This window comes from Vicugna pacos, chromosome 34 (assembly GCF_048564905.1).
Source record: "Vicugna pacos chromosome 34, VicPac4, whole genome shotgun sequence".
Lineage (NCBI taxonomy): Eukaryota > Metazoa > Chordata > Mammalia > Artiodactyla > Camelidae > Vicugna > Vicugna pacos.
In genome coordinates, this window is record NC_133020.1 from 8,428,067 (window position 1) to 8,442,709 (window position 14,643).

A 14,643-nucleotide genomic window follows, 5' to 3' on the forward strand; every position below is an offset into this window, starting at 1 on the left:
TTAGGAGCTGTGCCGCAGTCTTGTGTGTGTGCTTTACAATCTATTTTTAGTTAAACATGATGTGTTAAGATTCTGGTAACACTAGTAAGACTTCACTTCCCAAGAAATACTCTGTTTTAACTAGAAAAAAATTACTAGTTGAGTGGCTGTGAGCAACTTAACCCCCCTGCACCTTTGTTTCCTCATCTGTAAAATGTAGATATGACAATTTATAATAAGAGATATATATTTGGTCTTCATCCACTGTTCCTGGCTCATAGCTCCCCAAATCCTTGGAACTTCCTAAGCATAAGAGAAACTGGAAGCCTCTTCTATTGTATTTTGCCTTTTGTTCCTGAAGTAGTTCCAGAGTCATAAAAGTAAAAGGAATTCCTGTCATTCTTAACAAGCCCCTTTCAACCACACCTGAGTTTCTGTTAATAAGGTGTCTTTTGGAAAGCTCCTAAGGATGAGGGCTGGTTGCCAGGGGGAGCCAACCACATGATTGGAAGGTTGGAACTTTTGGCCCCACCACTTCTATACCTCCAGGGAAAGAGAGAATGGAAATTAAGTTCAATCAATGGCCAGCGATTTAATCAATCTTGCCTAAGTAATGAAGAACCCATAAAAACCTAAAAGGAAGGGGTTTGGAGAGCTTCTAGACTGGTGAACCAGAACCCATGCACATTTTGGGAGGGTGGTGCACCCTAAACTTCATGAGAATAGAAGTTCCTGTGCTCAGGACATTTCCAGACCTCACCCTACTGCAAGCAGATAGGTTTAGGGGGTCCCTGGAGAAAAAGAACCAGGAATGGTTTTCTTGACATTCTGGCCTAAGTCATTCTGAGATCTAAGCCTGGCCAAAATGCTTGCCCTTGAACAGCTAATTCAGTAATTAATGAAAAGGTAATTCAGTAATTAATGATCTAAGGGAACAAAGGAATGGCAGGAACAGAGAAGAGGCAGTCAACCAATAGAGCAGTGAGAAAGCAGAGTTCCAGGTCCTCCTCAAGGAATATACATAATATATCTCTGAGTTCTGCAGGAACTAAGGCCCCCCATTCCAGTGGAAGATGGAATGATGATGTTGACCCTCTAGACCTCAATAAACTAAAGCTTGGACTCTGTTGCCCTTTTCCCCAATTCTATGCTGAATTCTCTGCTCAAGCCCCTTCATAAATATGCATGTACCCTTAGCTTAAAACGTCCCCAAATTAGCTGGGGGAGATACTGTTTTGGGAAAGATGCCTGGTGTTCTCCTTACTTGCTGCAGTAATAATAAATCCTTCCTTCTCCTAATCTTTGGCTTGGCTGTGTCTACTGACTCGACACCCAGCAAGAGGCAAGTGAACCCAGTTCCCAGGTAACACTACTGTACCTCTCCGTCTTGCTGTTCTTCTGTATTCTTGTGATATCCTTTACAATACACTGGTAAAACATATGTAAATGTTTGAGTGCTGTGTGCTACTCTAGCAAATTAATAGACCCCCAAGGAGAGAGTTGTAGAAACCCATTTATAGCCAGTGAGTAAGAAGCACAGGTAACACCCTAGACTTGTGAGTGGCATCTGAAGGGAAAAGAGGGCAGTCTTGTGAGACTGAACTCTTAAAGTATCTCCAAGTGGGAAGTGTCAGACTTGAGTTAAATGTACAGGACATCCAATCACTGACTGCTGTGAATTCAAGAATTGCTCGGTGGTATAGAAAAAACACACACTGGAGTAGGTAATAATAGTATTTACACTCAGCATACAAAAAATATTCAATAAAATGTTAACTATATAACTGTTATATGAAGTCAGAATGACAAAAATGAAGAAGATGTTTTACAATGGTCTTCTTTCTCTCTAAGGAAATATCTCAGGTATTGAGAAGTAAATTATGAGATGAGATACCTTTTTTTTGAAAGTCTAAGTCAGTGGTTCTCAAAGTGGTCCATGAATCCATGGGAAGTTCTGAGGCCCCAAACTACTTTCATAATAATATGATACTTGTCTTTTTGACTATATTAACATTTGCAATGATGATTCAAAAGCAGTGGAGGGTGAAACTCCTGGTACCTTAAGGCGCCAAACAGTGTAGCCTTACTCTTCATCATCACACACTCACAGCGAAAATCCAGTCTCACTAAAGAGTGTCCTTTATGAAGTCATTAACACTGTGTTATTAAATCTCCACCCTTGAGCACATGACATCCTCACATCCTGTGGGAGGACGGGGGAGGGAAGAACACACAAAGCACACCTGCCGCGTCTTCGAAACAGGAAGGTGGTTCCAAGGAAAAATACATCTGACTGAGCTGTGGTGTGCATTTTTAATGGAACATCATTTTTACTCGAAAGAACGGACACATGAACTAGAGTCATTAGACTTGGGTGTCTGGCAGACACTTCTCAAATATGAAAAAGAGAACTTGTCATTTCAATGAAAATAACTGACAGCATTTGCTGCCAATGACAGACTTGACTATTCAACCTACAGGTGGAACTTCGGAAAATTTGCATTCAACTCTGTGAGCTTACCAGCTTCTTAATAAAGTGCTTTTCTGATACTGGTGATGGTATCAGTAAATGCAGTTTTTTAATATCATATAATGAGATGTATCATCATTTAGAAGATCTATGCAATTCAATGAATCCACACTTTCCAAATAACTAATGAATGATGTTAAAATTACAAAATCACACATTGGATAAAAGAGCCATTCAAAGTGCAAGATAAACTAACAGAGTTTACTGTAACAGAGTAAAAAGCTAACTGATGTGTCCACACTGCACATTACAATTAACCTAAAAGAAACTATCACTTGTTGAACTTTAGTGAAGCATCACAAAGAATATCCACAATTCTCTGAAAAGGCAAAACACTCCTCTTTTCCAATAACATATGTGTGTGAACAGGACTTTCTTCATATCCTCAACCAAAACAGTACATTCCAAGAGATGAAATACAGAAGCAAATATGAGAATCCAGCTTTTATTAAGCCAGACATTATAGAGATTTCCAAAAATATAACAATGTCATTTTTCTCACTAACGTGTTTTTGTTTTGGAAAATAGTTATTTTTCATTTTTAAAATGCTGTTTATGTTAAGATGAGCTTTTTAAATATTTAATAAACACTTTGAATTTGTTTTAATTTCCAATACGGTAAATACTGATAATTAAACTATACAAACAAAATCTCACAGAGGTCTTCAAAAAAATTTTGAAGTATAAGAGAGGTCCTGAGACCAAAAAGTTTGAGAATCAGCATATTCTAATGATATAAAAAACATCTGTGGGTGGTATCATAATCTCCTCCTTAATTAGCTTGGCTCTGCAGCAGAAAAAACAAATCAGGGGACATTCTACACCACAAAATAACACCAGACCAGCTCTTCCCACCAGCTCAGGCAGTACTGGCAACTGTATTTCTCATTTTTTATGTAATATAAAGTAAATGATTCTACACTAGAAAGCATTACACATAAAACCTTACAAAAACCTCCCCATTTTGGTAGTAACAGCTTTTATAAGGTGAAAAATAAAAAAGTTTACATGTAACATCAGACTACTAAATGGATGAGAAGCACAGTGAGGAAAGACCCATTCATCCTTTTTATTCTCAAAAAATCACAGAGAGAATACTTAAGTATTATATTAAGAATTTTCCATTAACTATTTACACTTAAACTTACCAATGCAAACTGATTGACTTGAATAAAGAGGATTTCTACTTCCTTTTCAGTAACTTCAGTTGCAAAGCCCTTATACTCTTTATAGGCCTCGAGGTAAGAACGCAGCCACTGGCCCTGCAGCTCTCGATCTGGATAAAGACTGTAGTCTACGTCACTCACACCTGAAGTGGGAACAAGTATGCTGAGATGTTTAAAACACGTAGCTTCTGCATACTTTAATAATCCCCACCATCCACATATTTTTTCAGAAAAAAATTACTAAATGTTTCCATGTTTGGCTGAAATACTAAATAAACTGAGTAAACAGCATTTATTAAAATAAAGTAAATAATCATAATGTATTCCAAATTAAATTCTAATGCACAATACAGCTGATCACCACAATCATCATTGCCTCAGTTTTTCCTCGAAGTAAACCACCTGAACCGCCTGCATCAGAAGCCACAAATCTTCATTTTAGTAAGTACCCCAGCAGATTCTTAGGAGATTCTTATGCACATTAATACCTAGAGCATTTCCTAGAACTGTGGCTCTGAAACTTTCTTAACTATTTACTCACAGAGTAAGAAATACATTTTATATCGAAACCTTATACATGCACTTGACATTAAATTTCACAAAACAGTATTTACCCTAACTACACCTTCCAATTCTGATTAATTTCTATTTCTTTTCCATTTCCTGCTTTAAAATAATTATCTTGCAAATCTGACTTCACGATGTGGTTTGAAAAATGCTCATCTAGTTCATAGTGTCTTGCCTAGCATTCAAGGTTCTCCCTAAGTTGATCCAAACTTACTTCTCCGGTCTATTCTCCGTCATGAATTTTATATCCTACAGAAATATACTCATCTTGAAGTTCTCCTCCTTCTTCCTACAGTGCCCTCCTTTCTCTTCAATCTGCACATCCAAATTCTACTTAACTCAAGTTTTAGCTCATTTCTATTTTTCTACACAAAATCATACTAAGATCATCAAAGTTTCCTCTTCATCTGTATCATTTGTATCACTGATAGCAGTAACTATCCACATTACTAGCAAGGTGGTATCTCATTATATGCACAGCTGTTTCCCCTTCCTATAGATCTATATGTGTAACATGTATGTGGGGATAAGGCATGTACATGATAAGCTTGGTGGAGGAAAATAACTAAAACCATGTAAATTAAAACTTTCCCCCAACTCCTTCCATAGTCGGGTAATTTAAAAGCATATGAAAATACATGAATGCGTAAATGTATGCAAATACAAATTCAGCAATAAAAAATTCGTACTTAGGTGTAAACCATCCAGATGAATTTCCTAATCTTTAATTTTAGAGTATTTCAAGTTTCTAAACATAGCCATAAAATGTATTTTAAATTAATTCCACTTACATTTTAAAAAAAGCTTAAACTTTTATATTTGATGGTAAAAAAAAGATTACTTTAAGGGGTAAAAATGATCAGCTTTCCAATTATTCATAGACAATGACAAAAAAAAATTCTTGAGCTTTTTTAATTAAACAACATTCCAAAAGTCCAAGTACACCATGGAAACAGCAAAGGCTTTTAAATGAGAGAAAACTGGCTTCGAATCTTAGTTCTCTGTATTTCACTATGACCTTGGTGAGTTACTTTACTCATCTGTAAACTGGGAATATTACCCAACTTATAGGATTGTTGTGGAGAAAAAAAATTAGATTAAGATTTATGAAGCAACTAGCATTATGTCAATTTTTAGTAAAAGCCATAATCATCATTTTTCTCTTATTTTCTTTAAATTAAGGAAGAAGTCATCACCTCTTTCCTTCAATAATAAAAAACAAAACCAAAAAGGTCAGGAAGAAAATAAAAATTGTTGCTCCAGCCCCTAGTTGATCTTTCAAGAAAAAAAAAATTCTAAATGTATCATTTCAAAGTTACATGCTACTCCACTAGAGGAACATGTTCCTCTGGATTTTACCTGCGAATTCATTGAAATGATTTCCAATATCATACGCCAGGTAGTTGTATCCAGAATATTCATAATCAATGAACTGTACATCACCTATGTGAGACACAAAAACAAAGACATAAGAAATCACATATAGGATCAGAAAACCCCTATGCTATTTGTAATTAAACAGCTTCCAATTTTGTCTCATTGTACGTGCTTGGTTACATGCACTTCTGAGACAATACAGGGTAAGGCTGTGAATTTTATGGCAATGAGCTTTACAAAATTCAAATTATGTATCTTGGTCAACAGCTTCTCTGTGAACATTAATGTTCACTAAAGAAAAGTCAAAATACAGTCATTCTCCAAGTTCAAACAAAAGCAAAATATGTCTTTAACCACATGGGGGCATCAGTTACTTAAAAATTCAAGTTTAATTAGAAATGTAAATCCTATCTTTGGAAACTTAATAATCTGTGCAATTTTAACAAAAAACTAATCTATGATATTCCAACAGTGAACTGACAAGCTATGGAAATCAAATACAGACTTTCAAAGACCTGAATTCTATGAACCCTGCAATTATGTTATAACATTTGCTGATCAATGTAGCAACATCCCTAATTTAAGAAGTTAGTTGCTATCAAACTCTTAAATTTTTCTGGAATGCTATATAATTAAGTTCACAATAGCATACTTGAGCAGTATTAAGGTGGTTGTTTTATCATTTAAAAAGAGCAAACGTATAGTTGCTTTTAAACATTTTTTTAACTTGAGAAATTTTTATATAAACTAAATTAGTGGTAAATATATATATATATCATATGTATATATAATATATATATGCATATTTCATTATAATTCTCCAAAGACTATCCTGTTCCGCCTGCCCAAGGGACATACTCCTGCTTAGGAACGCTTCATTCTTGAGTACTGAGTACTATAGAGGATTTGGCTCAGCAAAGAAACAGGTCCTATTTTTTTAAGAGAGAGAGAGAAAGAGAGTGAAACATTAAAAAAATAAAAATAAAAATGGGTCACTGTCTACACCAGGGGATCACAAACTCAAAGGCTCACAGGGCTGCTCAACAGTTAAAATGGATACACGAACAGAGATGGCTGTAAGAACCATTTCTAAGGTGTCGATGGTGAGAAAATGTATAGCATATGAACTACCTTTTAAAACATCAAGCAGAGGTAACAAAACAAACTCCTGGTCTATACACATTGGCTTTTCCCAGATAAAAGAGCTTTTGAACTGTCATGTGCTGATGTAGATTTATATGTTTAATCTGGGGATGTATGCTGATCACATTCAAATTCAGAAAAAGAATGATAAGACAAAAAAAAAAGTCATGGCAAGTGGAATATTTTACACAAAAGCAAAATAATTTATTGTAACTGCATTTAATATAAAATTCTAAACTTTTATAAATAATAGTCAAGTCTAGAGTAAAGTAAGTGAGATCATCAAAGTATAAAAGCTCTGTTACCAAATCTACATTCATATTGACAAAATAATGTCTTTAAAAGTTGGTGACTACATAAGCCACTGAAATTCAACCAATTTATATTCCTGAATTCACAAAAAAATGATCCCACACAAAGTCTTAAAGTTAACTAAATCACTTTACTAAACTACAGAATGGGAAGACAGAACAAGTTTTAACCAAATCACTTTATTAAATTGCAGAATGAAAAGCCAGAACATATTTTAAATTTTTTTCTAGGTACCCTTGGGAATGTGAGGGTGAAGACCATACTTTGCAGCTATGATAAAAATGTCATTTAAAAAAATTATTTAGTGACCAGGAGCATTACAAATGTCATATGAAAAAGGACATGAAACAGTAAACACAGTGATCCAGATTATTAAAAATATTATGCCTGAAGAAAGAAAAATACAATGAATAGGAAAAAAAAAAAGATGAACGGAAATAAACCAAACAAAATGTTTCTACTAATTTCTTTTCAGGTGATAGACAAGTGACCTTTTTTCCTTATATCTGAAGTTCTTTACAATAAATATCACTTTTAGGAGGAAAAAAACGATAGTTTAAAAGGATAAGAAAAAATAAGAAACTAAACACAATGATTTGGGAAATACCTATCCACTCAACCTTCAAGAAATTAGGATTCCACAGAATTTACCAACGCATTACTGAGTCAACTGAACAGTTTTAATAAACAATTTTTTAAATTGCAGCTGTTGACTGCGTTAGCTCTTTAAATACAAGTTCTTGTAGAGCTCATATTAAGTGTTACATGCCAATGAAAATACACAGCCCAGTCCTGAAGCTTACTTTTGCCACATAAACAAAAGCTTCAATTTCAATTTTCAAAATTATATTTAGAATTTGGCAAATAGAAATAAAACGGCAGGTAAAACATGCCTGCTTGTAGAGTACATAACAATTTAAATAAAGCACAGATCATTTTAACAAAAGTTAAAATCTGTTTCAGCATGAACATTTTAGCAATGACTTTTTGTAGTAGCATTAATTCATTAAAACTAGCCTTTATTTTTAAATACTATGTTGAGTTTAGAAATAATGAAATTTTAAAAATAAGAAAATGAAGCTAACAAGATACAGATGAGGCTGTTACCAGGCTCCGTGCATGTGAACAAGTGATGCGATAAACCTCCAGTCAGTGCGTTTAAGAAGCACGGGGTGCGCCGCCACATGGCAGCAACAATGGCATACCTAATCTGTAGCAGATGAAGAAAATTTGGCAAACTCACATTTTACAAGACACAAAGCTTAAAAGGAAAAAAAAATTTTTTTTAATCTGCATTAACTATTCTTTTCAAACTACTGCAAACAAAGTGGAACTCAACCTTAAATTTAATCTTCTGCAACAAAGTAAAATTAAAGAGGCCTGCTTCCCTTATTTCGGGCCAGAAAAATCAAATTACTGGAAAATGCTTTCCTACCAAAAAAAAAAAAAATTACACTGAATTTTTTTCTCCTGCAAATTTAACTCCTGATTTCTAGCATCTCCAACTATTTAGAGGAAAGTCCACATCACTATTAATAACTAATAGTTCATAAGGAACAACTATTTTGTTAATTTATTAAGATAAGAATTTTTAATCAAGGATTCAAGGGCGGAAAGAAAATGAGAATATTCTAAAATTTTATACAAAATGTTACGTGTATGTGCATTTTCTGAGGGGATTCTCAAGAGATCCATGACCTCTAAAAAGTAAAGAAGCACTGCTGTAAGGGCCAGGACTATATTTTATGTATATAATTGGCACACTGACTAGCACATGACGAGTAAAGCATAAGATTAATGAATAAAACTATAATCTGAATTTTCAGAAGCTACATTTGTCTTTTTATTATATTTTTCTTATATATCTTCACAGTAATGAAATCCACACCCTACTGAGTTAAATAAATTGCTCAAATCTCAGTACAGCTGAAAATAAACAATATTTAAAGTACTTTAAAAACAAAAATTAAGTTTAGTTAACTAAGGCTATATAATTCACAAGACAAATTCATTTGGACTCCTTTATTTTGCTGTTAAGGAGAAATGGATAAAGATAAAAAGTAAAATAACCAGTATGAGAATCTGAACATCTTTCTAACTCACTCCACTCGCTCTACAGTCTTATGTAATGCAGAAAGAGAACAGAGAGAAAAAGTAAGCATGATTACGCTAATGATGGCGAACTGCTTTCACTCTTACACAGAAAAAGGAAGTATTCTACTCTAGGAAACTTTCTCTTCATCTCTCACTCTGATGTCCAGAAACTTTACCCTGGACACGTACACTTTCACCACAGCACTTATCATTCTGAATGTAAACATCTGTTTGGTGATTTGACTCCTCCACCACACGGCATGCGGCTTCCTGGAGGGGTAGCAGGAGGGTAGGAGGTCCCTTCCATCTTTCATCATGCAATCCACAGAGCCATCCTGAGCACACAGGAAGTATTCAAATGCTAGTGAAATAAACGGAGTTTTTGCAAAGAATGCTCAGACACATTGATAACACATGCTTAAACGGGGGAGGAGGGATAGGCATGAAATATTAAGGAACAAAGTGTGGCCTGCCATTCTCATTCAAGTACATGATTGAACATACAGTGCACTCAATGTATGAGGAGGGGAAAAACACTGAACTAGTAACTATTTTAGAATATCTCTTCCTTAATAGTCCCAGTTTTTACAGTCCATTTAAGTGTTCTATGACCTGATATAGGGATATTTTATTTTATACTAGTGATCCAGAATACAAGTTAAAACAAGGTTAAGATTATCCTTCATAAAAATTCCACCCTGGAAAATATAGGTTAGCAAATTTAAAAAGAAACTTATATTTGCTTATATTTTAAAATAAAACGAACAAAAACATTCTCAGTAAAACATCAATAAAATAACTACAACCACAACAATGCCTTTTCATGAATAATGAAGTGGATTAGATTTAGAGCCAATCAAGTGGCTAAGAATGGTGACTCACTCTCACTTGTTTTCTATTTATATCATTTCAAAAGCTAAAGGAAAACCTGGTTTTACTCTACGACTCTCAGAAAAAGCTTTTCTTCCACTCATTGTATTTCCTTAAGTAGCTGTAAATCAGCTTCGTGTATTTGCTGACAGAGTAAATAATCAATGGCTGCCATTACTAAAATTTAAAGTTATATATTAGATCTTTACATGAGCTTTTATGAAGAAATGGAGGGAAAGGAGAAACAAAACAGCCACCAATAAACATTCCGACAGAGCAGCAAGACACGGACAATAAACTCAAAAGCTTCTAACATTCAGCAGTTAAAAAGTTAGTTGAAATTAAAATATGAGATTTGAAGTCAACCAATAAGCAATATTGAAATTTGTTCTGTTCAGCATAAATTTTTTTAATTGCTGATTAATTTAAAAGATGACTGGTAAGTCGTATCTTATCTAGAGCAAGAACCACTGCTTTTGGTTTTCTTATCGTGTAACAAATTCTATCATCATATCATTAAGCATTCTTTTCTTACCTTTTTAAAGATGTCATTTCACTGAAGGCAAGGAATGGGCCGCTGTCTTACCAACCACCTAATTCCTGGCACTGACTAACTTTTCAAAAATCTTGACAGCTACCATCAACTTCAGAAAGGAAGCTTACTCTTCTCCCATATTCCTGAGTCCTGTCAACTGACATGACGAAAACAAGTAGAAGCAGTGTTTCTCCTGTGATGCCTACCAGTTCCCATAACATTTGCAGGTGAAAATGCCTATAAACTGCAGGGTGCTCGTGGTCTTTGTGTGTGTGTGTGTGTAAGTACACACACACACATACATATACACTTTTAAACTTTAATCGCTCAAGTTACAGTTAATAAATAATCTGTAAATTGTGCGTAAAGACAGTCTGAACTGTCATCTCATACCAATGAGTCATAAACCCTTCTGGCTTACAGTAAACCATTTTCACTTTTTCAGAGTCAGATACATTTTATATAATGCATCCTATAAACGTAATACTGGGCTGGCAAACAATGTGTTCTCAGGCCAAATCCAGCCCAGTGCCTGTTTTTGTAAATAAAGCTTTATTGGAACACAGGCACATGTATTTGTTTATGAATTATATGAACAGTTTATGACTGGGTTCGGGCCACAACACACAGCTGAATAGTGGAAACAGAGGCTATAATTTGGCATGCAAAGCCTAAAATACGTACTACCCAGTCCCTTACAGAAAATGTTTGCCAACCCCTGTCGTGGTATTAGCGCTGCAGCTAAAAGCTGTTAAGTACCCAGTCCGGTGCTACACACTTTACATGTTATCATCCAAAATCTTGTCAGGAACCATGTGAAGTAGGTATTATCTCTAAGCAACAAATAAAACAAACTAAAGTTCCAGACTACCAATAGTATAAGTACTCCCTAGACACCTGTTTAATATGTAGAGTCTTAAGCCCAGAAATTCTTGTTCAGCTGATCTTGGATGGACCCAGAAAACTTCGTTTTTTTCCAAGTACCTTAAGTGATTCTGGTACAGACAGTAAAAGATCAAATATAAACACTTAATGAAGAGACAAAATGAGTTGTCTAATACCACTTACTTCCATATGTGATTGAGTAGGAATCTGAACACAAGTGTTCTTGATTCCAAAATCTGTATTCTTTTTGACTTCTCTTTTAAGTTACTTAAGAGTTAAAAGTTTGATTACTCTCTTTTAAGAGTAATATATGTACTTTTAAGAGCTACTTTGAGATTTTTTAATGTAGTTACAATATACAAAAGCTAAGTTATTACGGTCAAAAAGTACACATAAAGACTTCAAGATGATCAAATATAAACTCCCAAAGTTTAACTAAAATTTGCAATCCCAAGAAACTAAGGGCCTGAGACACACTAGAGAGAGATACTGAGCTTGACGATGCAAAGGCCAGTCCTGTGGCTTCCAACTTACCATTTTTATATATCTCATAGGTGGGTACAAAATAGTGAAGCTCTGAGCTCACATCACATGAATGATTTAACAAGCGATAATAAATCAAACACATTTGTGAACATAATACGCAGCTGAATCATTTATTCTATGTAGAATCTATTTTAATTCCAAAAGATTTAACACTTGGCTTTTAGAAGCCATAACAATGTAAAATTTAAGGTAAGAGCTCTGCAATCCATATTTCTAACTTTAATGATTCTCCTTAAAAACGACAACTATAAGTAAAGTACTAATGCTATGCTACAGTTCAAATACAATTTTTTGCTTATTAAAAAATGCAAAGTATATAAATTTAGTAAATTTAAGTATGAGACATGGCATCTTCTCCTTATAACTAAAGACAAATATGTCATACAGTCACAGTACTTCAAAACCATTAACTCCTAATCTGAAACAGAATAAGATAATAATAAAAAGAATAAGCTTCTTGCCATGTTTTCATGAGTTAGTTTTTACCTGAACAACATTCCAATCATGTTTTCTTAATGCTTATGTATCAACTAATCACAAAGGAATTAATTTTTTAATGGATGCCATGAAGTCCAAAGTAGCCTTCCTAATAGACAGTATAAAACCATTGATAAGAAAAAAATAACAGAACATCTCCATAACTAACACACAAACATAACCACAAAGACAAGGAGAAACAAATGGTACATAACAGATTTCTATGAAGAGGGTAAACTCTAAAAACTCTATCAACACAGTTACACTTGTTGAACTGTGAGCTTTATTTCCATGTAGGGAAGAAAAATTAGGTGCAAAAGTATGATTTAGGTAACTCTTGGTAAAGTAAACAAATGACAACCTTGAACTCTTAAAGCCAAACTGAAGCACAGAGATTTTATCTGAAAATATGAGAACTTCTCATATCACTAATCAACAGTTTAAATAGGCAACTGGTTAAATAAAAAAGTAAAAGTGTATTTTTTACACCTAAGACATAATAGTAATCTGATTTTTTTGGTCCCTTATATTTTAGTTTATAAACAAGTTTGTTCTGTGAAATGAGTATGCAAAATAAACTTATAAAATAAAAATATGAAAAGTTAAAATTATATTCCAAAGGAAATAACAGTCTCTTGATTAACTTGCAGTTAAAAATAAAGCTGAGTGTCCACTTCAAATGTAAGATGAAGACCCTCACTTGAAACTCCATTATATAAAATAATGTGTTATTAGATCTTGCACTGAACTTAAAAAAGCTAATACATCGCTTTAAGGCATGACTAATACTCTGTCTCACAAATGGCATTGAGATTTGGTTACCAGAATATAATGCAGTACATATATACTATGACAATTATATATAATAAATGGGTAATAATAAATTAAAGGACACTGTCAAGTACTTTAATGTTTTAGGGTACACCTAAAGTTCAAAAAACAATGATTCCACACAAATCCTTCAAGACATTCAAAATAAAGATGTTAGCTCAGAAAATTTTTAAAAACTAGAATCTCTAATTCACATTAAAATATCAAACATAAGAGATACTCAAGCATGTTTTTGAAAATACATGCTTCAGTCTACCACCCTTGACAGTGTTCTTTGATGGGTTTTCTTCAAATTAAAGTGAGTCACAAAAATTAAAAATAACCTTTGCATTACAATAGTCTCAACCCACTATCTGATAATGGTCATAAATAATAATTTAGTATATTATGACCACTAAATCAGAATTCTCTGACTTCAATATTTTCACAACAGCACACTTTTAGTTCAAAATAATCTTTCAACTATAATACCTATCTTCAAAACCTGTCTCCTACAAAATGCAACAGCTTCAAAGTTTCAAACAGATTTTTTGAATTATTACTAATTTCTCAACCAAAATTGCATTTTAAAAATTTTAATTCTGTATTGAAGGGTATCCACCATTTAGCAACCAAATCTCAAGCCAGTTTATCCAATAATATAAACAACTGAGTGTTTCTTAAATATGAAAACAAAGAATTTGAACACAGCAAGATAGGAACACTCTCAAAAAAACATTTCACCAAAAGGTATCACTGTCTACCTTAAAAAGTTATAAAACAATTTACTAGAGCATCTTGATTATTATTTTAGCAGATAGCAATTTCAACAACTACAAATAATATTTCCTCCATCTGTGGCTCTCTCTTAGCATCAAAATACCCAACAAAATCAGTATAATAAACAGGTAATAGGAAACCTGGAGACGTATTCGTTTCTAATACTGCTGTCTCCCCCAACACTCAGAAAATTTCTGTATTTATAAAACAGCGCAATGTCAGCTGGTTTTTCAATAACCCCCATTACAAGCATGTGCATTTTCAAACCATGATTACCAAGTAGGTTTTACAATTAAAAGTTTTAAACAAAGTCATTTTATTATTTTTCATTTAAACCTCTAACAGAAACCAAAAACTGTTTCTAATAAACCAATTTTAAGAAACGCATTTCATATAAATATGTACATACATATTCATAATTCAGCAGTTACCATGACTTTGTAACCAAAAGAAAACATCTGAAGACTTCATAAATAGTTTTAATCTTTGCATCTGAATTAAATTTCTTGATAAAAAGATCAAAGGACCATTAAGAACATACAGAAAAAACTTTACTTACTGCTAAAGTCAAA

The 14,643-nt window shown here is 33.6% G+C and overlaps 1 protein-coding gene across 1 annotated transcript in view; it reads right to left on the reverse strand.

Moving 5' to 3' along the window:
- Positions 1-14,643, reverse strand: part of ETNK1 (ethanolamine kinase 1) — a 46,761-nt gene that overhangs the window by 6,707 nt on the left and 25,411 nt on the right. Inside the window, exons 5-6 of the mRNA XM_006199936.4 lie at positions 5,602-5,685; positions 3,658-3,818 (exon numbers count right to left, since the gene is read on the reverse strand). Coding sequence (XP_006199998.2) covers positions 3,658-3,818; positions 5,602-5,685 — 245 coding nt within the window. The remainder of the gene's footprint in view (positions 1-3,657; positions 3,819-5,601; positions 5,686-14,643) is intronic.